The sequence below is a fragment of the Tachyglossus aculeatus genome, chromosome 14, assembly GCF_015852505.1.
Source record: "Tachyglossus aculeatus isolate mTacAcu1 chromosome 14, mTacAcu1.pri, whole genome shotgun sequence".
Classification (NCBI taxonomy): Eukaryota; Metazoa; Chordata; class Mammalia; order Monotremata; family Tachyglossidae; genus Tachyglossus; species Tachyglossus aculeatus.
In genome coordinates, this window is record NC_052079.1 from 50100547 (window position 1) to 50126820 (window position 26274).

General features: G+C 44.7%; 1 protein-coding gene across 1 annotated transcript; it reads right to left on the reverse strand.

Moving 5' to 3' along the window:
* Positions 1-26058, reverse strand: DDX17 (DEAD-box helicase 17). The gene is made up of 13 exons (XM_038756143.1): positions 25723-26058; positions 15823-15976; positions 14271-14370; positions 12963-13096; positions 11198-11263; positions 10838-10979; positions 9884-10044; positions 9589-9761; positions 8625-8735; positions 8328-8389; positions 6674-6733; positions 2063-2299; positions 1-831 (listed from the first exon to the last, which is right to left on the reverse strand). Exons 1-13 carry the CDS (start codon positions 25764-25766, stop codon positions 326-328), a joined length of 1950 nt encoding a protein of 649 aa, XP_038612071.1. The 5' UTR covers positions 25767-26058; the 3' UTR covers positions 1-325.
* Between the last annotated feature and the right edge of the window lie 216 nt (positions 26059-26274).

The following is a 26274-nucleotide window of genomic DNA, read 5'->3' on the forward strand; positions in this document are numbered from 1 at the left end:
TGAACTGCCTTTTACCCATTTTATTTCGTTTTCCTTAAAGAGAAAAGAAAGATCAGTTCCATTTCCTCAACATGCAAGGCGTTGGAAAAAAAAAAAAAAGTGAACATTTCCAATCGGCTATATACTTTTTTTTTTTGTTTGTTTTTTACAAAATCTGGAATACAGACTGGGATACTTTGGAAATCTAACCTGCATGAAAAGACAAATCACGATGGTAATAATAAAAAAAAAAGGAAGAAAGAGAGAGGGAAAGAGAATAATAATAAAAAAAAAAAAGTTCCTTTAAAAGCAGGGACTGGGCGGGTGACCGCTTTCTGGAGCGGTCTCATTTACGGGAAGGGGGAGGCGGGGGAGGCGGCGGGGGATATTGGTAGGCAGTCTGCCCCATGTAGCCTATCATGTTGGTAGCCCCCGGAGGTTGTGGAAACTGTTGTGACATCAGCGGCTGTGGCTGCTGCCCTGACCGGCTCAGCCCGCTATATTGCTGGCTGGAGCTCTGCGAGCTTCTGGCGGTGGAGGTGGCACCGCTGGCTCCGTATGCGGCGGCGCCGTACTCTTGGGCGGCATAACCGCTGGCCCCGTAGGCGGCTGTCCCGTAGGTGCCTTGCCCGTAGGTGTACTGCCCTGCCTGGGCTCCGAAGGCGGCGTTTGGACTTCCGTACCCGCTGCCGTTGGCGTAGCTGGCTCTGTCGGAGTCGCCCCGATCCCGGTAGCTCCCGGAGTCTCTCCGGCCACCGTCTTTGACTCCCCGGAGCCTCCGGTCACACTCGTCCTGGTACATCAGGTTAGGGTTGTTGACCGAAGAGGTGGTGCGGTAGCGAGAACGACCCCCTGTTGGAGGACACGTGGGGTTTTCAGTGTTAGGTGCGCGACTCAAAACACAGCTGGCTTCGGGAATTCAATCGGGGAGACACAGAAGTAGTGAAAGCTGCCTTTGGCTCCTTGCCGGAAGCTCATCACCAGAGTGCCATAAATAGGAAGGAATAGCTCCTGATTGATGGCTCAGCCATTACCTAAGTACTTTTCATTTTCCCGGTGCTCTCTTGGCACTCGCGTGCGGTACGTCTCGGGCGGGAAAAGCGCAGCCGAAAAGCGAGTCAACTGCTGAGCTCAGGGGCTTGCACCAGAAGCGGTCAAAGGCACACGATAATGGCCCCGGGAGCTGAGAGACCCAGTTTTTTTCCCTGATCCACAGCCAAAAGCATAACCAGAAAGACTCAAACTCTACGCCCCGGTTTCTGGAACCATAAACCATAACCCCTTCCTTCCTCTCCCCCTCGTCCCCCTCTCCATCCCCCCCATCTTACCTCCTTCCCTTCCCCACAGCACCTGTATATATGTATATATGGTTGTACATATTTATTACTCTATTTATTTATTTATTTATTTTACTTGTACATATCTATCCTATTTATTTTATTTTGTTGGTATGTTTGGTTTTGTTTTCCGTCTCCCCCTTTTGGACTGTGAGCCCACTGTTGGGTAGGGACTGTCTCTATGTGTTGCCAATTTGTACTTCCCAAGCGCTTAGTACAGTGCTCTGCACATAGTAAGCGCTCAATAAATACGATTGATGATGATGATAAAATGGAGGTTAAAAGTATGGCTCATTAGGTGTGGAAAAAAACATTAAGCCACATCCCTATTCACAGAACAGTTTTTTGAAAGTGAAACGTACAAGGGTTAAGTAACAGTGCCTTTTGGGGGGCTTCGAAACTTGAATTCATTCCTGACTTTTTTTTAACCTAGCCCCAAATCGTTTCAGCTCCATCGCTTTTTTCAGTGGGCTGACTTGAAGGACGCTAACAGATTAAAGGCCTTGAACAGGCCCCTCTCTGGGACAAGAGACATTTGAAAGCTAAGACACCCTGCAGCGGGGAAGCGGCAAAAATCAAGGTTTAACCCGAAAACAGTCAATGAAAGGAACTTAAATCAACCCACCACTCACTTGGCTAGATTCTACTCGGCACCGATCCCCCTCTGCCCCAACTTGGAAGCCACACGCATGGAATAACGAGCGACACCTTGAAAATCCCCAGAGGAGCCCGCGGTTCCCCCTTACCCCCTCCGCCACCGCCTCCTCGGTGATCCACTAGCTGCATGAGCTTAGGGTTAATGGCTTGATTGGCCTCCTCTAGCACTTTGATCAGCTCCCTGGCTTGTTTCAGGTTTCCCGGGGTGAAGAATGTGTAGGCTGTGCCCTTGTTGGTGCTACGGGCGGTCCGGCCAATGCGATGCACGTAATCCTCCGAGCTGTTCGGGTAGTCATAGTTGATCACAAACTTAACGTCTTCCACGTCTTCGGAGCCGGGTGGCGGAGCGCACGTGAGGGAATTAAGGTGGCGGGAAAAGAGGAGGTAAAGGAGGACGTGCCGGGAGGCGAGAAGCGCGGATGCAGGTGACAGCAAGAGGAAAAAGGAGCAAGTTAATGACGGCACAAAACGGAAACAAAACAGACTCATCCCAACAGAGTAAAAGAGGGGCGGGAGGACTGGGGAATCGTACAACGTGCACGACGACGGGCATTTTTTTTTTTATCATCTAGAAAACGGATGCATCGTAACTAAGGCAATCCCCGTGATCCATTCCCAAGTCTGCCAGCTGGGCAGATACATTTTAAGGAAACAAGTGCCCTGATAGGGGTTCTACATTCCCATTCCCATTCAGGGTGCACTTGCATTGAATTTCACTCCACCCCTCACTGGAATACGATGCAAGGTGGTTTCAGTCTTGAGGGGGAAAAACCACTTCTACTCTGTTGGGAGAAGCCCAGCAAAAATCTAACAATAATAATGGTAAACTTACCTTCTGACCAATTTCACGGCAGAATGGCCGTTATCGCTACTACTTTTCAGGGGAGCTAATCAACCACAGATTTCGTGGCTGTACTAATTATTTTCCCCATCATGGAACTCTACGACTCCTGATTACAAATTAAACTCTGTCAGCCTACTTTACTGAAAAGCCAGGTGGCGAGTCTTTCCCCAACCCTTCTTTTCCCAGCGATCACGAGAATACATTACTCTAAAATTTCATGGCGCTAAACAAGTCTGGTTTCTGCAAAAAAAAAATCAGGTTTCCTACTCAATTCAAACACTTGTTTTTAGAACCAAAGCTTCCCTGAGCGGACGAGGAAATTAGCTAAACTGCTGAACAACGTGAGAGATGCCAAGAGACCTCAAGACAAATCAGAATGGTCTATCCACCACTGGTTCTTTGGGCTCCTCGCTCTCAAACTCCGTAAATACTAGTGAAATGCTTTCAGCTGAACAACTCGCAAGGTCAGATCTACTTACTACTTCAAGTAACATCGAGAACATCATTAAAGCAAGACTCCTGATGTTTTTGTGGGAAAAAAAATCTGCATTTTACAAAGAATATTCAGAAAATATCCAAGATAAAACACAGATTTTTGTGATATAAATAATTAAAAAAAAAAAAACATTCTCTGTTTGTTACCAGACCGATGCACACTCCCTCCTCCTTTGGGAAACCGCTGCAGCCGATCCCGTCTCTTTGCCTTTTATTTTTGGCGGCCTCCTTTCGAAAACTCCGCCCTCTGACACGGGACCACTGGAGCGCGGGGAGCATGCATCAAGGGTCCGTGGCAGTGAGAAGTCCCCACACACGCTCGCTCTGTGAACTGGCTTAGACGCTTCTCTGTAGCCCCATTTGGTTGCCAAGCGCCGGAGAACCTGGGTTCGGGTAAAAATTTCAGGTCCTCCAACGCCTCCCCCAAGGATAATAGGGGTGATTGTAGAAAAAGGTAATTAATAAAAAAATGCAAAAGTTACATCCAAAGGGTCAGACTGCATCTATTGCCCAGACTGCATTAATTTCAGTGGGAGGGGTTGAAGTTTTTTTTTTTTTTTTTCCAAATTCAACGGTTGTAATGGGGTGGGGGGGATTGTCATGTCTGTTTCTTATTACAATAAAGGCTCCTCGGGCTTTGCTGACTCCAAAGTCCTGAATCACACCAGAAAGAGTGAGAAGGCAGATATCACAGGGGGCAGCGTGAGTCTCCGGCTAGGGTCCTTGATGCAACGGGGCAAAAATGTCCTACGAGGCCGGGGCGGGAGGCAAGCCTGGGGATGGGGGAGAGGGGGGCAGGGGATGGGGAGGTAGAGGCCGAGAAGGTGGGGGGGTGGGGGGCGGATTACGACCAACACAGCCAGATCTTCAGAGTCACGGGGAAAGTAAGTCTGACAAGCAGCCAGCCGTATACTCCTTAGTCAATCCCATTCCGCACGTCCATCAGCAGCAGAGCAAGTCGAATTACTGCACTGGATTCATGGAGGTGCTTTCCTAGCAGAAAGCATGGTGGGGCCGGGGCGGGGGACGGGTTGGGGGCTGTAGCCAGTAGTTCGGCCACTAACGCTCGGGGAGTGCTTTGGGAAGGGGGTGAGGGAGGGCAAACGGGGAGACGGTGGTGACGGTTCTCCAGACTACCAAGGCGGTCCTGGGTGTGCACATATAGCTGGATGAGGGCACACAGAGCAAGCGCAGGATTTGGTTTCTCCAGTCAAGCCTGCTCTGTAGTATTTGTGCACCGCCACAATATTATCTTGCTGCCTTTATAGAAGATGCTGTAGCAGGGTAAGAAATTGAAATGTTAATGGTTTGGCCAGCTGACTGGGACATCATGTCAGACCATTAAAAAACCCCTATGGCATGGATTGAATCACTGGTCTCTAATGGGGTGGGGAGGGGAAGGGAAACAAACTAGCAAACATGCTCCTCTAGAGCTACTTTGGACCACCAGTGTAGATATACCCCAACCCTGCACTGAGTGATCTGCAGCTGATAACAAAACTTCTGTTAAAAACAAAACAAAAGAAATGCAATGCTTTTAGTTTAACAGATTTATATTTAACCAAAAAAGACCCCCAAAAAACCACCCAGTGCAGAGGAAAGGTGTGGTTTCCTGCGGATGATCTTAATGAAATTACGGGAGTTGAACTTACCTGAAAGGAATGTTTAAGGAACCACTGCCCGACAGGGAGGGGGAAAGGCCTGGTGACTCAGCCAAAAAACGCACCCCTGTCTACATGAGGTAGAAGCCTTCACTTTCCAGCATCTTGGAGGACCTTGGTCAGAAGTCTGCCAGTTTAGTGGGGTTTTTCAAAATCCTCCTTTGGTTTTTTTTTTTTTAATAAGGCAGCAAACAAAGGGCCCCAAAACAAGCACAGATGTTGTTTAGTAACAAGAAACAGACTCGGATACCTTCCTTTCCCCACCTCACTTGGATGAGTGGGGGGGTAGGATGTAAGACACTAGTTACTGTAATGGAAGCCAATTGAGTTGGTTTTGGGGATGTGGGGGTGGGGATTGGGGCATAGGTTTAATTGTCTAGGCAAGATGCACAAAGAAGCTACCAGCACATAGCAAGCCTGTTTAAAAACCACCATTACTGAAAGCTTTTTTTTTTTTCGAAAGATAAAACTGCTTTCAGGCCTCAGCCCCGTCTCCCAACAGGCCCAAGTTCTAACCGCACAGGTCCAGACATGACCTTAGAGGGCAGAGACAATTTTCAGTCCATGGTTCTGGGTCATCAACTTCTTAGAAAAGTGTACGTGATGATGCTTTCTGACTGAGGGTTTCAAGGATGGGAAGGGGGGAAACTGTACTGTTTTCACATAAGTCCGAGTTTAAACACGGGTTTCCCCCAAATTTACGGTCATAAGGATATATGGTCCACACACACACACACCCATTATGGCCTTGCGGGAGTAAGACAAGGCTCTGGATACCAAACAGTTGTCAGTAATTTGAAAATTTCCTTAAGGGGCATTTTGTTTTATAGAAAAGTTGGCTGTGCCAGGTTTGGTTGACTGCCTGATTGGAGCTGTCAAGTGATCCAGGAAGATGTAAATATATATGTAAAGGTACAGTGAGCTGGGCCACCTGATAACCTGGAGGAATTCATTTTTCAACTGTTAACTTTTGAAATTAGCAGGTGCTGCACCGAAAGACGGGGACCACTCAGTGCCCAAGCTGCTCCGTTTTACATCCTGTTAGGCAACTTCACACTCGACGAGGACACTTGTTGAGGTCTTAATTACCAACCCCAACAATTCACTGAAAGGAATACGCTAGACCTGAGAAGGTTGATTCGGAAGAATGCCTCCATGGAGTCCTCCAAAGATAGGTTGGGTGCGTGGGTGGGTACAGGCGTGGGTGTTTGCTATCTTGGTTGGAACTGGTCAGGTGTTAAGGACGGAAAAACAAGACGACAACTAACATGTCAATGTAACCGGCTCTATTTTCTAACTCTGCAGAAAGATGACCACAGCTGAGTTCAATATTGCCCTTTCTGGCGGGACAGCAGGGCCTAAGTCGGGGATTGGACCTCTACTCAACTGAATGTCTCCTCTCCCTCTTGTTGTTTGTTTTAGTCATGCCTAGGCCTTGCTGCAGACCAAAGCCTGTTTGTTAGGAGCAGGAAGAGATTTTAAACGTAAAAGGAAAAAAATAAAAATCAAAGTTAAAAAAAAAACCCAGCCCTAAAAAATAACACTCATGTGGGGGAAAAAATCACGCTTTGCATTCCTTTCTTTAAAAACGTACATACAGGTGTTCACTCTAAATTGAGGCAAGTGACAAATCTCCCAAATAACAACCAAAAGATCCTATAAAAATCAGCACCAGATAAGAGGCACCTAGCCATACAAACCTAGCCCACGAGAGGCTACATCCGTTGCAATGAGGATAGGAGCCTTCCCCGAACGAAATTCTGCAAAACAAGAATCCCCCCCCAACCATTAGTCAAACCATTACTACTGGCATGTTTTACAGCTAAATTAACTTCATTAACCAGTGGGCCTTGCCATTATGCAAAGATATTTTTCCCAAGGGTGCTATCAGTAAGAGCTCACCACTTGGTAACCATGTAAGTTCCAGTGAGCTTTTGCAAAAACCAGCCTCCCCATTTCCACTCTGCTGGAACAGTATTACTGGGGAAGAAAAAGGCTACCTCCCAACTGTACTTAAGCAGAAGACTCACATTTTGTGCAGGTGATAGGCAAGTAAAAAAGAAGTGGCTACAGCCTCAGCCTCCATTGGCTGGCCAAAATGATTGGTGCAAATCCCACAGGAACTGGTCCAAGAAACCAGTCGGTTGGAGGAGCTGCCTGCCTCCACAACTGAATGACCAATTTCTTGAGCAGAAATCCTGCCAGCCAGTGGCAACAACCATGGCTATAATTTATTTATATTAATGTGTATCTCCCCCTCTAGACTGTAAGCTCTTTGTGGGCAGGGAATGTGACTTACTATATTATACCGTACTCTCCCAGGCACACAGTACAGTGCTCTGAACACAGTAACAGCTCAATAAACACAACTGACATGGCTTTCACTCGCTTACTCCTACACCGCTGCTATTCCAGGCCACATTACAATAAAAACATCTGTGTTTGAACTATATCTTCAGTCTATGAGCATGCTGAGGCAACTCTGTAGTAAAAGGGGAGGAGTCGGGGCAGAGAGGATGGAGGATAAGCCTCTCCTTATCCTTGAATTTAGCCAGTCCCCCCCTCCACAGTGGGAACGGGAATGGTGGTGGCACCCGGAGGGAGGCAGAAAGAAGGGAAGTAACGGATCTTCCCCTCAACCGATGCCTAGTCTGCTTTCCTGGTAGCCCCACTCAACTGGGAGGCAGGGCTATACAGGTGAGAGAGAAAGATAACTGGGACCCCATCTTTCAGTTAATTATTGCCTGTGACTATCTCTAAACCAGTCTACGCTCTCTGAGATGCCAACATATCCAATGCCACATTTAAAACCATAAAGGGAGGTGGAAAGGGGCGTAACAAGTAATGGGAATCCCTGAAGTTGAGATTTTGGAGTTTAATGCCTTTTCAAGAAGATGGGCATTGATTGCCTCCTAAGCTAATAAAATGTAAAACACAGGACTGGAATAGCCCAAAGGGAATGAGGACTTGCTTGGTGGCACAAATGGTGTCATCTGGCCTCGAAAGCCGGGTCCCAAAAAAGGGTGGGAGGTTGGGCGCAGGGAGAGGGAGATTAAAGGGGAAAAAACGTGCTATTTTAAAAAACTGGGAGAAAAGATTATCTAAAGATTTTGCCAAGTAGGAAACAGCATCATCTGGAGCCCCTCTTTTTGTGGTGGATTTTTTTTTCCCCACAGCCTGTTTCTTTCTAAACTAATTCCTCCTTTGATATTCAGTGCTGAAAAATTTGAAAGATTTGGCACAAAGAGAGCTTAAAAATTACCCTCATAGACTTTAGAGGACTGCCACAGAAGAGTCAACAATGTTTTAACATCCAATGAAACAAAAAACTCCCTCAACCAACACTGTACTCACCATTAAGTACCCAATCTCTTTCTGGTTGGCTCTTGTCTCCATGGATACACATAGCCGGCCAGCTGCCAATTGAAAAGTGACCACGATTTTAGACAATTAAAGAGGAAAACCGAAAGAGACATTGTTAATATTTTGCATAAGTCTTATAAGACTACTATTGGATAGGCCTTTAGCTAAGAATGACAACAAAAACAGGTGAGACTTTTGTGTGCCACTACCAAAATGTGCCTAACTGCTGCAGCAGGAACTTTTCACAGGTTATAACAACTGGAACTGAGGGTACAGTGTTTCACTCACCCATCCCTGCGCATCCTCCGTGTGAGGTCATCACATCGTCTTTTTGTCTCCACAAAGATTATTGTCTTGTTCTCTTTTTCTGCCATTATTTCCTCCATTAGCTGAATCAATCTGGAGGTGGAGAGAGATGACTGAATACCTCTAGAGTGGGCCTCAAGTACTTTTCTTACTCTGAGAGCTTACTCTGAGTGTCAAGCACTTTTCTAAGTGTTGGGATGAAAAAAGTTAATCAGGTTGGACCCAATCCGTGTCCTACAGGGGGGCTTGTTGTCTAAGTAGGAGGGAGAACAGTTACTGAATCCCCATTTTACAGATGAGACAACTGAAGCACAGAGAAGTGGCTTGCCCGAGTTCCCACAGCAGGCAATTAGTGGAGACAGGATAGAACCCAAGTCCTTTGACTCCAGACCTGCATCCTTTCCACTAGGCCATGAGGCTTTTATGTTATTTAATGGACATTTTTCCCATCACCACCATGAAAAACACTCCATGCAGCTACTTGTTGCCTCAAGAGTAATTTCACTCGTGATAATTACCAAAAGAAATGAACCTGAGAAGCAGTGTGGCCTCATGGATGGAGCCCGGGCCTGGGAACCAGAAGGGACCTGCCTCCTAATCCCGGCCCCACCACTTGTCTGCTATGTGACCTTGGGCAAGTCCCTTAGCTTCTCTGGGCCTCAGTTACCTCGTCTGTAAAAGTGGGGACTAAGACCGTGAGCCCTATGAGGGATACGGACTGCATCCAACTTGATCCACTTGTATCTACCCCCACGCTCAGTACAGCGCCTGGTACACATAGTAAGCACCTAAATACCATTAAGAAAAACAACCACCCCCCACCCCGAAATCTTGCCAATTTCCGAAGGAGGACAAATGTCAGAGAAACACTACAACCATCCGTTCAAATGTTTCGGCATTTGGGAAACTGGCCTAGGCTATGCTTAAGAAGAGAATCCTTTCGTACTTATGGTCCTTCTCGCTCTCCATGCAAACATCGACAATCTGCAGAATGTTGTGGTTGGCGCTCAGTTCCAGGTTGCCTACGTTGATCTGGGTGTATTCCCGGAGGAAGTCTTCCGCGAGCTGCCGCACCTCCTTTGGCCATGTGGCACTCCACATGAGGGTCTGCCGATCGGGCTGGAGGGGGAGAGGAGAGGGGAACAGTGAGGAGTACAGCATTTCACCATCAGGGGAAAAAAAAATCCAACAACAACAACAACAAAAAAAAACCAAGAGTTGGCACCGCCCGTTTCACACACCCTTATCTGGTCAACAATTTTACGAATCTGGGGCTCGAAACCCATATCGAGCATCCTGTCGGCTTCATCCAGCACAAGGTATGTACACCGACGGAGATTGGTCTTGCCCGATTCCAGGAAATCTATCAGGCGGCCAGGAGTGGCTATGCAGATCTCAACACCTGCAGAACAATGTGGGGGAGGAACGAAGGGTATTATCAGTTTCAAGCCCGACGATGCAATCCAGCTACTTGCAGCATTTCCAACTTCTTTTGGATCAGTGCTCTAGCCTAAAGTTACAGCTAATAAGCAAAAACACTAGGCACATTATTGAGGGCTAGGAAGCAGCCTAGAAGAACACCTGGAAGGCTACAGGGAAAGAATCATCATCATCATCATCGTATTTATTGAGCGCTTACTATGTGCAGAGCACTGTACTAAGCGCTTGGGAAGTACGAGTAGCAAGGACTGATAGGACAAATCTCTCTAGTTAAATTGAATTTTTCCTACTGGCAGCTGCTATAATTTGGATTCTCGATAGTTTGAAACTTCAGCTCGCATTTAACTGCTAGACAGAAATAACCAAAAGGAAGAATTGATGATTAACACCTCTCCACTTACTCGCTAAAAGTCCATGCTGGACTTTTAGAAGGCTTGGATTAGAGAGGAGAAAACCGTAAATTCCTAGACAATTGCAGTTCCTAGACATAGCAGACACTTGCCCATCCCACTGACTAAAAGACCAAGAAGCCGAATGTCAAGAAAATCTACTGCAGCTAAATTTGTAGCCACTGGCTGAAACCCAATTGTTAGACACTGGCTTGGTACTATTTTCTCTACGTTTTCAAGTCCTTTCATGGAAATACTCTCGAACTCTCCCGCTGCCTCAGAACTGGTGCTTCTCACCTTAACCCACAAAACTTTACGGAACTCAAAATTTCACACACGCTCAAGTTCATTTCAAATCTCCATTACCTCTCTCCAAGTCTCGAATCTGGGGACCCTTGGGAGCACCTCCATAAATGCAAGTACTCTTTAACCTGGAGCATTTGCCATAATCATCAGCTACCTGCTGTACTTGCTGGGCAAGCTCTCGGGTGGGAGCCAGAACCAGACACTGTAAAAACAAAACAAAAACCAGAGGATCCTGAGAAGAGCCAGATGCATGGAAAATCTGGCTTAGATTTTTAAAAGGCAATCCCATCCCCTCCTCCAATCACAAAATGACAAAATGACAAAAGACACCCCAAACCTAATGTGATCTAACTTTTCTTTGGCTCTACTGAGGACTTTGCGGTCTGAATTTAAAGAAAAAGTAAAATGAATGGCACTTACAATTGGACCATCTCCCCTCTCCAAATATGGCTGGTGATTGATGTGAACAATAGCAGGAAGCAAATACTGGAAGAGAAAGAAATTAAGATAAAAATTTGTTATAGTACAGCTGAGATTTTGACTATACAATTACATAGTCCTAATCTGAGCCAAATAGGACACCCATCATTCCAACTGAAAAATTTCGTGGGTCGTGAAATTAACGCAAACCCGAACAGGGCAAATTAAAATTTTATTTTAGCATTAATACAGTTTTTTTAAACAGCTGCCGTCATTTAAGCCACTCTTCTCGTTTTTTTAAGTCTCTGTGGACAGGCAGTGAAGAACAGGGAGCGGAGTACAGTTTAGAAGCCAGAAGGCCAAATTTTATCTGTGCGCATGATCTTAAAGGAAATGGGGAGAGGGGCAATGGAGGAAGGAGGATAAGAGGAGGGGAAGGGGGGGGGAGAGAGGAGGAAATAGGAGGGGTAGGGAGGAAAAGAAAAAGAGGCAAAAATGTAATCAATCACGTCATACTTCCGCCACCGTTCTGGTCCTCACCAGGCTGGGGGGCAAGTGGTTTGCCTCGTCTCCAACTTGAAGTCTCATAGCCCCAGGAGGAGGGCCTCTCCGCCCACAGGCCTCACATCCCACATGGCCACACAAGCATCTGGGCTCCGTGGCTCTGAGCCATGCTGTTTCTACAGCAGCAGCAGCAGCAGCAGCCACGGACTTAACTGGCAGATCCCGGCCCTCAAGTGGTCTGACGCTTGTGTGGTCTCACGGAACGTATGCTGCCGCAGGCTGTGGAGCTCCCATTCAATCCCGTCCCTGATGGGTCGCCCTGGCTGCCGGGGCGAACCAGGATGGGGGGGGGAGGCCGTTGGTTGGCTCCTCCTCACGGGGCTACGGTGCAGAGGGAAAAGGAGCCTCTCCGGCCCAGCCCTGGTGCCCTGTGAGGATCAGAAGGCAAGAGATAGAGACCTGTCTCTCTTTAGCTCTCTAAGGAATAGGACAGGAAGTTACGGTTGGCCCACTTTGCTCCGTGCCAACCCCTGGGAGGCCAAGAGGAAGCAGCGTGGCTCAGTGGAAGGAGCCCGGGCTTTGGAGTCAGAGGTCATGGGTTCTAATCCCTGCTCGGCCGCTTGTCAGCTGTGTGACTTTGGGCAAGTCACTTCACTTCTCTGGGCCTCAGTTCCCTCATCTGGAAAATAGGGATGAAGACTGTGGGCCAACCTCATCACCTTGTAACCTCCCCAGCGCTTACAACAGTGCTTTGCACATAATAAGTGCTTACTAAATGCATTATTATTATTATTATAACTACTCTAGAGGCAGAGCGTACGTCTGACAAGGCAGCTACTTCCACAAATGCATTCCTCAATCCCCAGTTATATAGCTGGCTGCTCGTGGAGACCCACGGCAGCCAGAGGCTGCTGACTTCAACTGTGGTTGTCAGGTATGATTCAACCCTGGATTCGGGCCCGATGGTCACTTGGTGGGCTGAAGCCAGCCTGCAACTGTGCCTGTTCTTAGCTCAATGATGCTTATAAAATGCTATTACTTGCAGACCATCTCTAGTTGTAAAATCCCTCAGGCCATTTATCGCTCTTGATGGCAAAATCAACTTCTGAGTTTTCCCTTTCGCAGGCTAAAAATGATTCATGAGCTGTGTTTCACACCTCCGCAGTAAGCCAACTGACAATGGAGCCCCTTAAGTCCTCCAAAAAGATCCATCTGGCGCATGCTTATTGAACAAAAAATGTTTTTAGTTGTTAGTACATACCGCCAATGTCTTCCCAGAGCCAGTCTGAGCAATGCCCACCATATCTCGGCCACTGAGAGCCAAAGGAAAGCCCTGGCACTGAATTGGGGTTGGTTCTGTGAAGTTCTGATCTATTAACACATCCATCACGTACTCTGTAATACAGAAAAATCAATGAAAAGACATATTCCAGGAATGCCATTTGGCCACAGCCTCGTGCATTTGTGGGAGGGCCCACTTATGAGGCCAAATCCTAGAGGACAGTCAAAATATTTCTCCCAAGTCACACACTGTTCACCAAAAGAGATTCAAAATCCAAAGACAGAAGAGCAATGTGCTTGCTTTTCCACCACCGTACTAAGAAGGGTTAGATTTCCACATCAAAGCCTAATTGCTACCTTTCTGATATGAAGAGTTCCCTCCCACATAACATGTTTATCATTCTTCTTTTTCCAAACTGACGATTTAATCAAGCCATTTCTAGCTCTACTCTCCTTACGACAAACGTACGCAATCCCCTAGCACCATGGCTTGAGGACCGACGTTCGTACTGCTGTTTCTGAGTTCCATGCCACCATTTGGGTGACCATCCTTGGCCTTCTCCGACACAGGGCTCAAGACAGTAGCACAGTTGACTGAAGGACATCCAAGCGGCAGTGGCTGTGCAATGACTACTTCTGCAAATCTGGCACCCACCCTACTTCCTCTGTGCCCCATTCAGATAGGCACGGCAACAACATTTAGCCGTCATGCTCTAAATAAAGGTTTCTCAGAGTTCTTAAACAAAGTCTGAGGTAGCCACTGGGACATTTTGGTACCCACATTTGTTTTTTATTGCTGGAAACCTGACTCGGCTGCTCTTTCTCCCCCAACCTCAGTCCACAATTAAGTCCTTTCTTCTCTTCCCTACTTGCCTCACCCTCCTGCCCCTACCCAAACTTCTTGGCATCCCCCAAGTACTCCTCAGTGTCATAACCAGCTTCTCTAACGCCAACCTGAAATAGCCTCAATCCTGGGGGTGAGAAGTTATGAAGCACCACCCCCTCTTTCCTAGCCCCTTTACTGGACTCCCCCTAGTACCATGATGACTACTGTGGGCTCCTTTGCCCCTCCTCTCCCTCAGGACTCTCTCTCCTAGGCTTCACAGTGTTATGGGGGCTCTTGAGAGAGATGGAGTCTCCCATGGAAGGTAACAGATGAGCCCCGGTCTTGAGCCTCCACCTAATAATTCTCAAGGTGGCCATCCTGGAGGCCATAGACAGAATTCTCTTAATTGACCCATTAATTACAGAACAATCACAGTAGGACCATTAGCAGTGGAATACTTACGTGGGAAGTTCGCATGGTGGAAGGCAAACACAGGCTTAGGACAAACATCTCCTCCTCTCACTGTAATTTCTTTCTTCCGGCGAAGCTCTTCCACTTCATACTGTTTGAGGAAAATAAAATAAAGCCCATCAGCAAGAAAGCATTCTAATGAGGACTGTCTCAAGTTCTGCTAGCCCAAACGACGGGCCCTTGTGAACCTCGTGGGAGCTTCTTCCCGGTTTTGGAAGGCTTTCCCTCGCATGGATTTCTCCCTCCCATGGATTACCTAACAAGTGTCAGTCAATAGAAAGACAGAAGCATTAGCACAAAAGATTCTGTTCATATGAAGTTAAATTCTAGTGGGACAAATGATTCCACCCTCTTCAATGAAATGCTCTCTCAAGGATATTTTAAAAACTTACTACCTTTTTCTGGGCTGTAAGTTGACAAAGTGGAAACCAGTTGGCTTCAGTTCTCTTTTTTCTAGCTTTTATTCATAAATTCACTTGGAGGTTCGCTAAGAATTTACAGCAATTCAGGTAAAGTCCCAGACTCCCAGAAAATGGCCAAGCTAATGTTCAGAGTGAGACTTTTCTGGGACTTGACTATTCTTAGTTAATCTGATGAGCAAAGTCCTCTTCAAAGTCCCAGAAGATTTGGGGAGCTGTGCTCACATTCAATCACTCAATCCTATTTGAGCGCTTACTGTGTGCAGGGCAGTGACACATGAGGTTAGTGTCATCTGCTTTCTAAGAACCTGGTTATTTCACTGGTTCAATCCCTTTTTTAAAAAAAAATAAAAATGAAAACTTTCTCCTTCCATTCACCCCAAGGAAAACCCTTGATTGACTAAGGTCAGATTCACAGATAAAAGGAAGTCAAAAATAAGTCAAGGTACTCTGAACTCCAGGGAAAAAAGTCTCCTTATACTCGTCAAAAAAAAAAGTGGCAACATTTTCTCCCCAAATCATATGAACAGCACCTTTTACCTTCTCTTACATAGCTAAGGCTATTCTAGTTGATCTAGTGCATGTAATAAAAGCAAAGAAATTCTCAGCAAGGAAAGGCTAAAGCAAAGATTAAAGTGGAACTGATTAAGAAAAGCCAAACCACATTAGAACACTTGTATTTTTCCGAATCTGAAATACTTTTATTAATTACGCATTTACGCTTAAAATGTGCAAAATAGCATATCCATCTTCCTGCAGGTTTCTGCTATACTAACAAAATGAAATTCACATTTTTCAAGTTTGTTACTGAACACCCATGCTTCTAACTCTAAAGTAATAAAAGAGATCAGAAATTATTCCAAGGAACATTTATATAGACTTGATGATTCATCAAAAATAAACAATTAGGCACAGTAAACCAAACAATTTGGGAAGCTAGATGTCTAGAGGAACGGTGTTTATATAATGACCTGAAGATTTTCTAAGAGCCACAGCAGTTTCAAAAACAAGGAGGCTCCAAAGAAAGTTATATGCAGAAGAAAAGGAAATTAATTAGGGCAAAAACACAAATTATTCTGGACCCCTTCCATGCAGAGGAAAAGAGTCAAAGAGAGAAAACTTACTGGGGTCAGCCTGGCCACTTCCGGGTGCTCCACATAAAAATTCTTCTCAAATTTGGGCAATTCACTTAGGTCCCACTTCTTTTTTCGCAGCCGCTCCCCAGGATTACCAAATTTCTTTGGAGGGAGGCCACCTCCACCACGACTTGCCCCAAACCTAGGTCCATCAAGATTGAAAATTCTTACTTTTTATTTGACAAAACAATACAGTACACTTCAGGCACGTGACTCCAGGCCACATAGAGCTTACTTCTCTGTACCCTGCCTGCCTCCCCCCATCCCAAAAGGGAAAGTTGGTAGGGTTTTTTTTTAAATATTGGTAGAAAAGGACAATTTTACAGTACATTTTAAAAGTCTCAAATGCTTACAAAATTATCTCTAATGTAACACAAGGCTTTGTAGTTTATCGGTGCACCAACGGTTTTATTTACAAATCTTAAATGGGGCAGAGGAAAAAAGAACAGGAGGTGTTATCATTGTTCTCCTTTCTAACCATTGGCTGCCTTCACCACACAATTAGTGAATCAGGAGGAAAAAAAAAAAACAAGCCAGGAAAAAGGATGTTAGAAATAAAATCTGGAAGAACAAGCCATTTTAGTTCATTAAAAATTCTTCTCAAGCTTTCTTACTCCCATCTTTCCCACCTCCACCCCTTTCTCACTCCTTCCCTCACTGTCTAGAAATCCCTCCATTCCCTCCCCCACCCAAAATCGCACACAATCTCATAATCACTAGGGCCGGGGCTCTCTGCATCTTTCAAGCCTTTCTGAAATCACAACTCCTCCAGAAGAATTTACCTGATTTTCCCCTTTACCCAGGTGATAGCCTCCCAATTACCTCAGGCTTGCGGGCCAAACTATGCACTCCCATACTGAGAGGTGTGACAGGGCGTGCACACCGACACCCTATTACTTTACTCACTCCTAACTCTCCACAATTTCAAAACCTTCCTAAAATCACAACTCCTCCCAGAGGCCTTCCCTGATTAACCCCTCATTTCCCCTACTCGCCTTCCCCTCTGCTTTGCCTATGCACACACTCAAGTACTGTGATACTGACCCCAGCCCAAAAGAATTTACGTCCATCTCCTTATACACTATTTCCTCTATCTCTAATTTATTTTAGTGTCTGCCTCTCCCTGTAGACTTCAAGCTCCTTGCGGGTAGGGATCACCAATGCACTTTCCCAAGCACTTAGTATATAGTTCTCTGGGCACGATAAGCATTCACTTATCCACTTTTCCTTTTTCTTCCTATCTGTTCTCCTGCTAGACCCTTAGGTCCTTGAAGGCAGAGCTCAGGCCTACTAGCCAGATGGCATTTTTCCAAGCAATTAAAAGTGACCTACAGTGGAACTAAATAAATAGCATTGATTAAAATGGACTTGAAAAAACAAAACTTTCCCAACTTTAACAAAGGAGGGTGAAAATAACTCCTATTCCAAATACAAAGAAAAAATGACCAAAGCAACCCTGTGGGCTGGCATAATTTTGAATAACCAGAAAAATACTTTAAGAACTGAATACACCCTAAGGCCTTCTCAGACTTTTTAAAATTAAGTCACCAACAATTGTCAAATTATGTTTTACTCAACCAATTCAAGGAAAAAAGGCCTAGTTTCTCCAAATGAAAACTGCTGGATGTACCTAAACTAAAAAATGACCTCTAGAACTCTACCAGGTTGCCTCTGGCAAGTCACAACACTGCTCTTTGCCTTAAATTTCTCATCTATACACTGAGGATCTCCTCTCAAAGGACTTTCATGAGGTTAAGGGAACTGATGGGGGACGTGCCTGGAAAAATAGAAGGGCTATTCAAGTTCAAGGTGGTAGTATTTCAGAAGTTATTCCCATGCACTTACATATATGTAGCAACAGGCTACATATTTGACTAGTAGACCTTTAATTCACTTATTCTAAGAACTATTTAACTCATCAAGATCACTAGAAACACTTGTCAGTTTCAACATTTCAATGCAAGTACCCTAAGGGAACTGCAATTTCAATGCCACTTTCCATTAAAATGACAAGACAGGACAGAGAAAACTATGCACCCAAATTCCATCATTTTTACTATGAAAACATATATTTTCGCTATTCACATGACACATTAATAACTGCACTGGATAGAGCAGTTTGGGTGGTGGTAATTTTTAATGCTTACAACAGGCTTATTTTGACACTAGCAATTTATGCATCTTTCTTCATTGATTTCCTCATCCAGTTGTGAAAATGTCCTTCAAGAGGTAATCTTAATAGGGTGTAGGGTGTTCTGTTTAACTTGGAAGGCACTCAAGATTTAACTTTTTGCTGAGCTTCAAATGGTAAGGATCACCAATGGCAATGGCAATATTTTCTGTTAATTTTATTAAGCCCCCCCTCAAGGTTCACATATCTTTTGGGTGCAGAACATTAGTCTAAGCATTTGGAAAAGTACACTAAAAGCAAAAGGACTCTGCCTGCACCTTCTAGGACTATAAACCTAATGAATGAATTAAACATTTAAATACATATTTTGTGCAAAAAAAGAAAAAGAAGCTGCTATATGCAAATTATCAGTGCAGGAATGCAAAAATATTTTTTGGAAGACAGAAGCAGGTATTTTAATAGTTATTTGGAAATGACTGGAAATGATATTTAGCCATTGGGATAGAAAAGATAAAGTAACAGTGAATTGTTTGTTTTACAGTATTTGTTAAGCGCTTACTATGCTTCAAACACTGTTCAAAGTACCGGGGAAGGTACAAGTCAATTAAGTCAAATGCAGACCCTACCCCCATGGGTTTTAAGGAGGGAGAAAAGGAAATTAAAAGGAATTTTGGGAAGGGTAAATTCACTAAAACTTGAGTTCTACTTTTGTGAAAGAATAACATTTTGTTTTAAAAATAACCTGTGTTTACATGTTATTTGAAACATGGAAGACTTATTGGAGATTAATTTGGTATATCTGGCTGGGCCACTGGCTTGTTGTATATTTATTCTGTGCTTCAAAAACCTCAACTCCAAAGGACAGTATTTTTCTACCTAAAAGTATAACTCAAATCAATTATAAACTGTTTTAAATTAAGTGTTAAATACTTATAATTACCATTTATTGGTCTGGAACTTTTATTACTCTGTACAAAAGTTAACTATTCAGGCGAAGTAACACTACTTTGACGCACAAGCAAAACTTTTGGAAATACATTAAAAAAAAAATCCACCCACATTTGTGGCCTAGTGGATAGATCATGGGCCCGGGAGACAGAGGACCTGGGTTCTAATCCCAGTTTTGCCACTTGTCTGCTGTGTGACCTTGGACAAGTCACTTCACTTCTCTGGGCCTCAGTTACCTCATCTGTACAATGGGGACTGAGATTGATTGTGAGCCCTATGTGGGACAGGGACTGTGTCCAAACCTCAATTAGCTTGTATCTACCCCAGTAGATACTTTGCTCAGTAAAGTGCCTGGGGCAGAGTAAGGGCTTAACAAATACCACAATTATTTTTATTATTAGACATGTAAACAAAGGCTAATTTATTACTTTAGGAAAAGGTCAAGGCAATAACCATTGCGATTCTGCCAATAAGTTATTTCAGCTGACATCAAGAGATGAGGGCAAGTGTCAAGCAATATGCTGGAAAATAATTTTCAGTATTTTAAATATTTTAAAGATGTTTCCCCTCTTTCGAAAGCAGCATTTCTGGGAAGACCATTTTATTTTTTCAGGTCCAAAAAGAACAGCTCTCGGATCCAGAACTAAAATGACTTTGGACTCCCTTACAGTATTATATTATGCATTATGACATCTTTCAAACAAGGAGGCACAAAGTGTTTCCAATTATATTTAGTGTATTTCCTTAATGCTCATTTTTGAGAAACTGTTGTACTTATATGTCTTTGTTTACATACCCTTAATGGTTGAACATTTGAGATCCTAAAATACCTAAAATGTTTGTGTCTTATTCACTACACTGTATGGACGGGTGCTTCTCGTAATCTAAATTTGACAAAGATGGGATAGCAAATTAAAGCTAAATGAGATGGTGCTACTAGGATGATAATGTCGGAACTAATCATTTTTCATTAGAAACTCTAACAGTTAAAACTTCCTTCAGAATAAGACAGCTTTCTCTTTCAAGGCAGAATTTTTTTTAAAGTTCCTAATATTAATAAAAATATACCCCCAATGGTAGTAAACATGATCATTAGTCCCTGCCACTCTAAAGAACCTTTTGTGGGCGATACAATTTATCTGTGTATATTTCTCTACTGTTGTGTTAATACTTTCTATTAACCTGCCTTGCCCAACAAATAGTAAACCCTTTAAAGACAGAAATCTGGTCTTTTATTTCCATTCGGATTCGCTTCAGTGTTTCATAAAAGCATTTTAGTCACAGCAGTGTTCTTCTGGAGTAGGGGAGAGAGTATTGAGCATATACTGAAACTCGAACATCTTTTTCTCTTAACACGGTAACTTTTTAGGTACAAAAAAACCAGACAGAGGCCCGAGTCCCCAAAACATACACGAAGATTTAAGCATTCATTCATTCATTCAAACAGCATGGCGCAGCGGAAAGAGCATGGGCTTGGGAGTCAGAGGTCATGGGTTCTAATCCCGGTTCCACCACTTGTCAGCTGTGTGACCTTGGGCAAGTCACTTCACTGTGCCTCAGGTCCCGCATCTGTAAAATGGTGACTTAAGACTGTGACCCCCACGTGGCACAACCTGATTACCTTGTATCTCTCCCAGCCCTTAGAACGGTGCTTGGCACATAGTAAGCGCTTAACAAATACCATCATTATTATTTAAACTCAAATTTCCCTACCCCATTCCCCATTTGATCTCAGACTCCATTTAAAAATAGTTTGGCCATGTTTTATTTGCCTTTTTATATGCAAATGGATTAGGCACAGGGCCTCGTTGAAAGACCACAGGAGTGGAGAGAGTTTAAGTCTAACCCCGACTCCCCTACTTGACTGCTTGTGTGACCTTCGACAAGTCATTTCTCTGTGCCTTTTTCGGTAAAATGGATGTTAAATACCCGTTCTCCCTCTTCCTTAGATTGGGAGCCCCATGTGGGATCATGGCTGGTTGGGTGGTGGTTGCTGTTATTGTTGGAGGAGAAGGTTGTCTCCTAAACCCTGTTTTCCAAGCCGACGATTGGGAATATCGGGGTCGTTCCTGAACCTGGTCCCCCAAAGGCGGTCTGCGGCTGGTGGGGGGTGGTCAAGAGAAGCAGTGTGGCTCAATGGAAAGAGCCCGGGCTTGGGAGTCAGAGGTCATGGGTTCTAATCCCGGCTCCGCCACTTGTCAACTGTGTGATTTTGGGCAAATCGCTTCACTTCTCTGGGCCTCATTTACCCCATCTGTAAAATCGGGATTCATTCATTCATTCAATCGTATTTATTGAGCGCTTACTGTGTGCAGAGCACTGTACTAAGCGCTTCGGAAGTACAAGTTGGTAACATCTAGAGACGGTCCCTACCCAACAGTGGGCTCACAGTCTTGAAGGGGGAGACAGGGAACAAAACAAAACATATTAACAAAATAAAATAAATAAATAGATTGTAGGACAACCTGATCATCATCTATCCCCTCCCAGCGCTTAGAACAGTGCTTGACACATAGTAAGCACTTAACAAATGCCATCATTATTATTTAAACTTGGATTTCCCTACCCCATTCCCAGGTGCGGAAAGCCACTGTGTCTCTGATGATTTTTAAAAATAGTTTGGCCATGTTTTACTTGTCTTTTCATACGCAAATGGGTAATAACAATGATGACATTTGAAGGATAAAGCACATGGCTTAATCTGTCATTAATATTAATCCTTAATATTAATTAGCATAATATAGTAATGGCATTTAAGTGCTATGTACGAAGCACTGTTCTAAGAGCTTAAGCACTGTTCTAAGCACTGATGTTATTAATACTACTCCTTAATGTTATTGTTATTAATATTAATCCTCAATGTTATTACTGATAATTAATATTAATCCTTAGCATTACTATTATTGCTATTAATCGACATTAATCCTTAACATTATTATTATGTTATTATTATATGTATAATTATTATTATAATTATTAATATTAATCAATATTAATCCTTAATGTTATTTCTATTAGTCATTACTAATCCTTAATGTTACTTTTATTGCTATTAATCAATATTAATCCTTAATGTTACTATTACTGCTATTAATATTAATCCTTAACGTTATTACTGCCATTAATATTAATCCTTAACGTTATTATTATTCCTTAGTCAATATTAATCCTTAACGTTATTATTATTGCTATTAATCAATATTACTCAATGTTATTATTATTGCTATTAGTCAATATTAATCCTTAGCATTATTATTATTGCTATTAGTCAATATCAATCCTTAACGTTATTATTATTGCTATTAATCAATATTAATCCTTAACATTATTACTATTAACCCTCAATGCTATCATTAATATTAATTAATATTTAATGCTACTAATATTAAATTTATTGATATTCATACTTAGAGATATTGTTAATATTCATCCATAATAATTTAAATAATCCTTAATCAATCCTTAATGTTATTAATAGCATTAATCTTATTGTTCATTAATATTTATCCTTCGTGTTATTGTTAATATTAATCCTTAATGTTACTGTTAACATTAGTCCTTAATTTATTCAATCATATTTATTGAGCACTTACTGTGTGCACAGCACTGTACTAAGAGCTTGGGAAGTACAAGTTGGCAACATATAGAGATGGTCCCTACCCAACAGCGGGCTCACAGTCTAGAAATGTTATTATTAAATACTGTTAATCCTTAATGTTATTGTTAATATTAATCCTTAATGTAATTATTAAATACTGTTAATCCTTAATGTTACTGTCAATGTTAATCCTTAATGTTATTATGAGATACTGTTAATCCTTAATGTTGTTAATATTAATCCTTAATGTTATTATTAAATACTGTTAATCCTTAATGTCATTGCTAATATTGTTAGTGTTGTTATTAATAATAACCCTTAATATTATTATTTTGGGGGGGCAGGAGATCCGCATTTCTAGACTGTGAGCCCGCTGTTGGGTAGGGACCGTCTCTCTATATTGCCAACTTGTACTTCCCAAGCGCTCAGTACAGTGCTCTACACACAGTAAGCGCTCAATAAATACAATTGAGTGAATGAATAAATAAATACAATTGAATGAATGAATGAATAAATAATTGAATCATGGGTTCAAATCCCTGCTCCGCCACCTGTCAGCTGTGTGACTTTGGGCAAGTCACTTCACTTCTCTGGGCCTCAGTTCCCTCATCTGGAAAATGGGGATGAGGACTGTGAGCCCCCGTGGGACAACCTCATCACCCTGAATTCTCCCCAGCGCTTAGAACAGTGCTTTGCACATAGTAAGTGCTTAACAAATTCATTCGTTCATTCATTCAATCGTATTTATTGACCGCTTAGTGTGTGTGGAGCACCGTACGCTTGGGAAGTTCAAGTCGGCAACATATAGAGACGGTCCCTACCCAACAGCAGGCTCACAGTCTAGGAGGAGGAGACAGACGGCAAAACATATTAACAAAATATAGACTATGTACAAGTAAAATAAATAATATAATAAATGATTCAATAAATAATTGAATCATGGGTTCAAATCTCAGCTCCGCCACTTGTCAGCTGTGTGACTTCGGGCAAGTCGCTTCACTTCTCTGGGACTCAGTTCCCTCATCTGGAAAATGGGGATGAGGACTGTGAGCCCCCCGTGGGACAACCTGATAACCTTGGATCCTCCCCAGTGCTTACAACAGTGCTTTGCACATAGTAAGCGCTTAAATGCCATCATCATCGTGTGGCTCAGTTGAGGACCAGGCCGGGCGGGCCTCCATGGACGCCAGGCCCCAATTGGGGGGTCTTGAAAAGCCTGCACCCCACGTTAATAATAATGGCATTTATTATGCACTTACTATGTGCAAAGCACTGTTCTAATTGCAAGGGAGGTTACAAGGTGATCAGTTTGTCCCCCGGGGGGCTCACAGTCTTAATCCACATTTTACAGATGAGGGAACTGAGGCCCAGAGAAGTGACTCGCCCACAGTCCCACAGCTGACAATTGGAGGGGTCGGGATTTGAACCCATGACCTCTGCCTCCAAAGCCCGGGCTCTTTCCACTGAGCCACCCTGCTTCTCTGTCGGGTTGCCACTTGCGGGCTAACGCTGGCCCAGCCCCTTTTGGGGCAAGTCACTTCTCTGGGCCTCGTTCCCTCTTCTGCAAAATGGGGGTGAAGATTGTGAGCCCCACATGGGACAACCTTGTGGCCTCCCCAGCGCTTAGAACAGCGCTTTGCACATAGTAAGCGCTTAACAAATACCCAAAATAAAGATATATTTATTTATTACTCTGTTTATTTATTTATTTATTTATTTTACTTGTACATTTCTATCCTACTTATTTTATTTTGTTGGTATGTTTGGTTCTGTTCTCTGTCTCCCCCCTTTTAGACTGCGAGCCCACTATCGGGTAGGGACTGTCTCTATGTGATGCCAATTTGTACTTCCCAAGCGCTTAGTACAGTGCTCTGCACATAGTAAGCGCTCAATAAATACGATTGATTGATTGATTGATTGATATATACCACCCGGGTTTTAGGAGCGCCCAGCCCCTTTGTGGGCAAGTCACTTCACTGGGCCTCGGTTCCCTCTTCTGCAAAATGGGGGTGAAGACTGTGAGCCCCACATGGGACAACCTTGTGGCCTCCCCAGTGCTCGGCGCATAGTAAGCGCTTAACAAATACCCAAAATAAAAACATATACCACCCGGGTTTTAGGGGTGCCCAGCCCCTTTTTGGGAAAGTCACTTCACCGGGCCTCGGTTCCCTCTTCTGCAAAATGTGGGTGAAGATTGTGAGCCCCACATGGTACAACCTTGTGGCCTCCCCAGCGCTTAGAACAGTGCTCGGCGCATAGTAAGCGCTTAACAAATACCCAAAATAAATATACCACCCGGGTTTTAGGGGCGCCCAGCCCCTTTGTGGGCAAGTCACTTCACTGGGCCTCGGCTCCCTCTTCTGCAAAATGGGGGTGAAGATTGTGAGCCCCACATGGGACAACCTTGTAGCCTCCCCAGCGCTTAGAACAGTGCTTTGCACATAGTAAGCGCTTAACACATACCCAAAATAAAAATATATACCACCCGGGTTTTTGGGGCGCCCAGCCCCTTTGTGGGCAAGTCACTTCACTGGGCCTCGGTTCCCTCTTCTGCAAAATGGGGGTGAAGATTGTGAGCCCCACACGGGACAACCTTGTGGCCTCCCCAGCGCTTAGCACATAGTAAGCGCTTAACAAATACCCAAAATAAATATACCACCCGGGTTTTGGGGGCGCCCAGCCCCTTTGTGGGCAAGTCACTTCACTGGGCCTCGGTTCCCTCTTCTGCAAAATGGGGGTGAAGATTGTGAGCCCCACACGGGACAACCTTGTGGCCTCCCCAGCGCTTAGAACAGTGCTTGGCGCATAGTAAGCGCTTAACACATACCCAAAATAAAAATATATACCACCCGGGTTTTAGGGGCGCCCAGCCCCTTTGTGGGCAAGTCACTTCACTGGGCCTCGGTTCCCTCTTCTGCAAAATGGGGGTGAAGATTGTGAGCCCCACACGGGACAACCTTGTGGCCTCCCCAGCGCTTAGCACATAGTAAGCGCTTAACAAATACCCAAAATAAATATACCACCCGGGTTTTAGGGGCGCCCAGCCCCTTTGTGGGCAAGTCACTTCTCTGGGCCTCGGTTCCCTCTTCTGCAAAATGGGGGTGAAGATTGTGAGCCCCACAAGGGACAACCTTGCGGCCTCCCCAGCGCTTAGAACAGTGTTTTGCGCATAGTAAGCGCTTAATAACTACCCAAAATAAAAAATATATACCCTCCACGGTCGCGATCGCGGTCCCGGTCCCCGAAGCCTCGCATGGTCCCGAAGGGGAAGGGGTCGGCGAGCGGGGCTCGGACCACCGGCGGCGGGAGAGGCTGAGGAGGCTGAGGCGGCTGAGGCGGCGGCGGCGGCGGCGGCTCCGCGATGGCGGGGGCGGCGGGCGCGGCGCTCTCTCGCTCCTCGGTGATGGCTCCCGTCGAAGTCGCCACCGTCGCCTCCTGCCGCGTCGGAGACGGGAGCGGCTCACGGAGAAAACGGAGGGAAAGCCGATGGCGGGGAAGGGGAGGGGAAGGGGAAGGGATGGGAAAAGGCCGGGCCCACTCCCAACCCGCGCGCTCCTAGGCGGCTCCCGTCCCCCTCAGCAGCCACACAAAATGGCGGCCGCCTCCCACCGAACGCTCCGTGCGGCCGCTACGATACGTAAACAGCGGCGGGGAATAACCGCCTACCGCCCCCCCCACCGCGCGCTACGGCTATTTTCGAAAGCCGCTTACGCCGAGTGCGGAGGCTTACGTCCGTCGCCACGGACGGCGGGCGGCGCCGGGT

Bases quoted from the DNA above. Each gene is read 5' to 3' on its own strand.
- DDX17 (XM_038756143.1), bottom strand. From the start codon at position 25,766: ATGCGAGGCTTCGGGGACCGGGACCGCGATCGCGACCGTGGAGG. The intron at 15,977-25,722 runs GTATATATTTTT...TGATGGACCTAG, and splicing joins CGCGATCGCGACCGTGGAGG to GTTTGGGGCAAGTCGTGGTG. The intron at 10,980-11,197 runs GTAAGTGCCATT...TTGTTTTTACAG, and splicing joins AGAGGGGAGATGGTCCAATT to TGTCTGGTTCTGGCTCCCAC.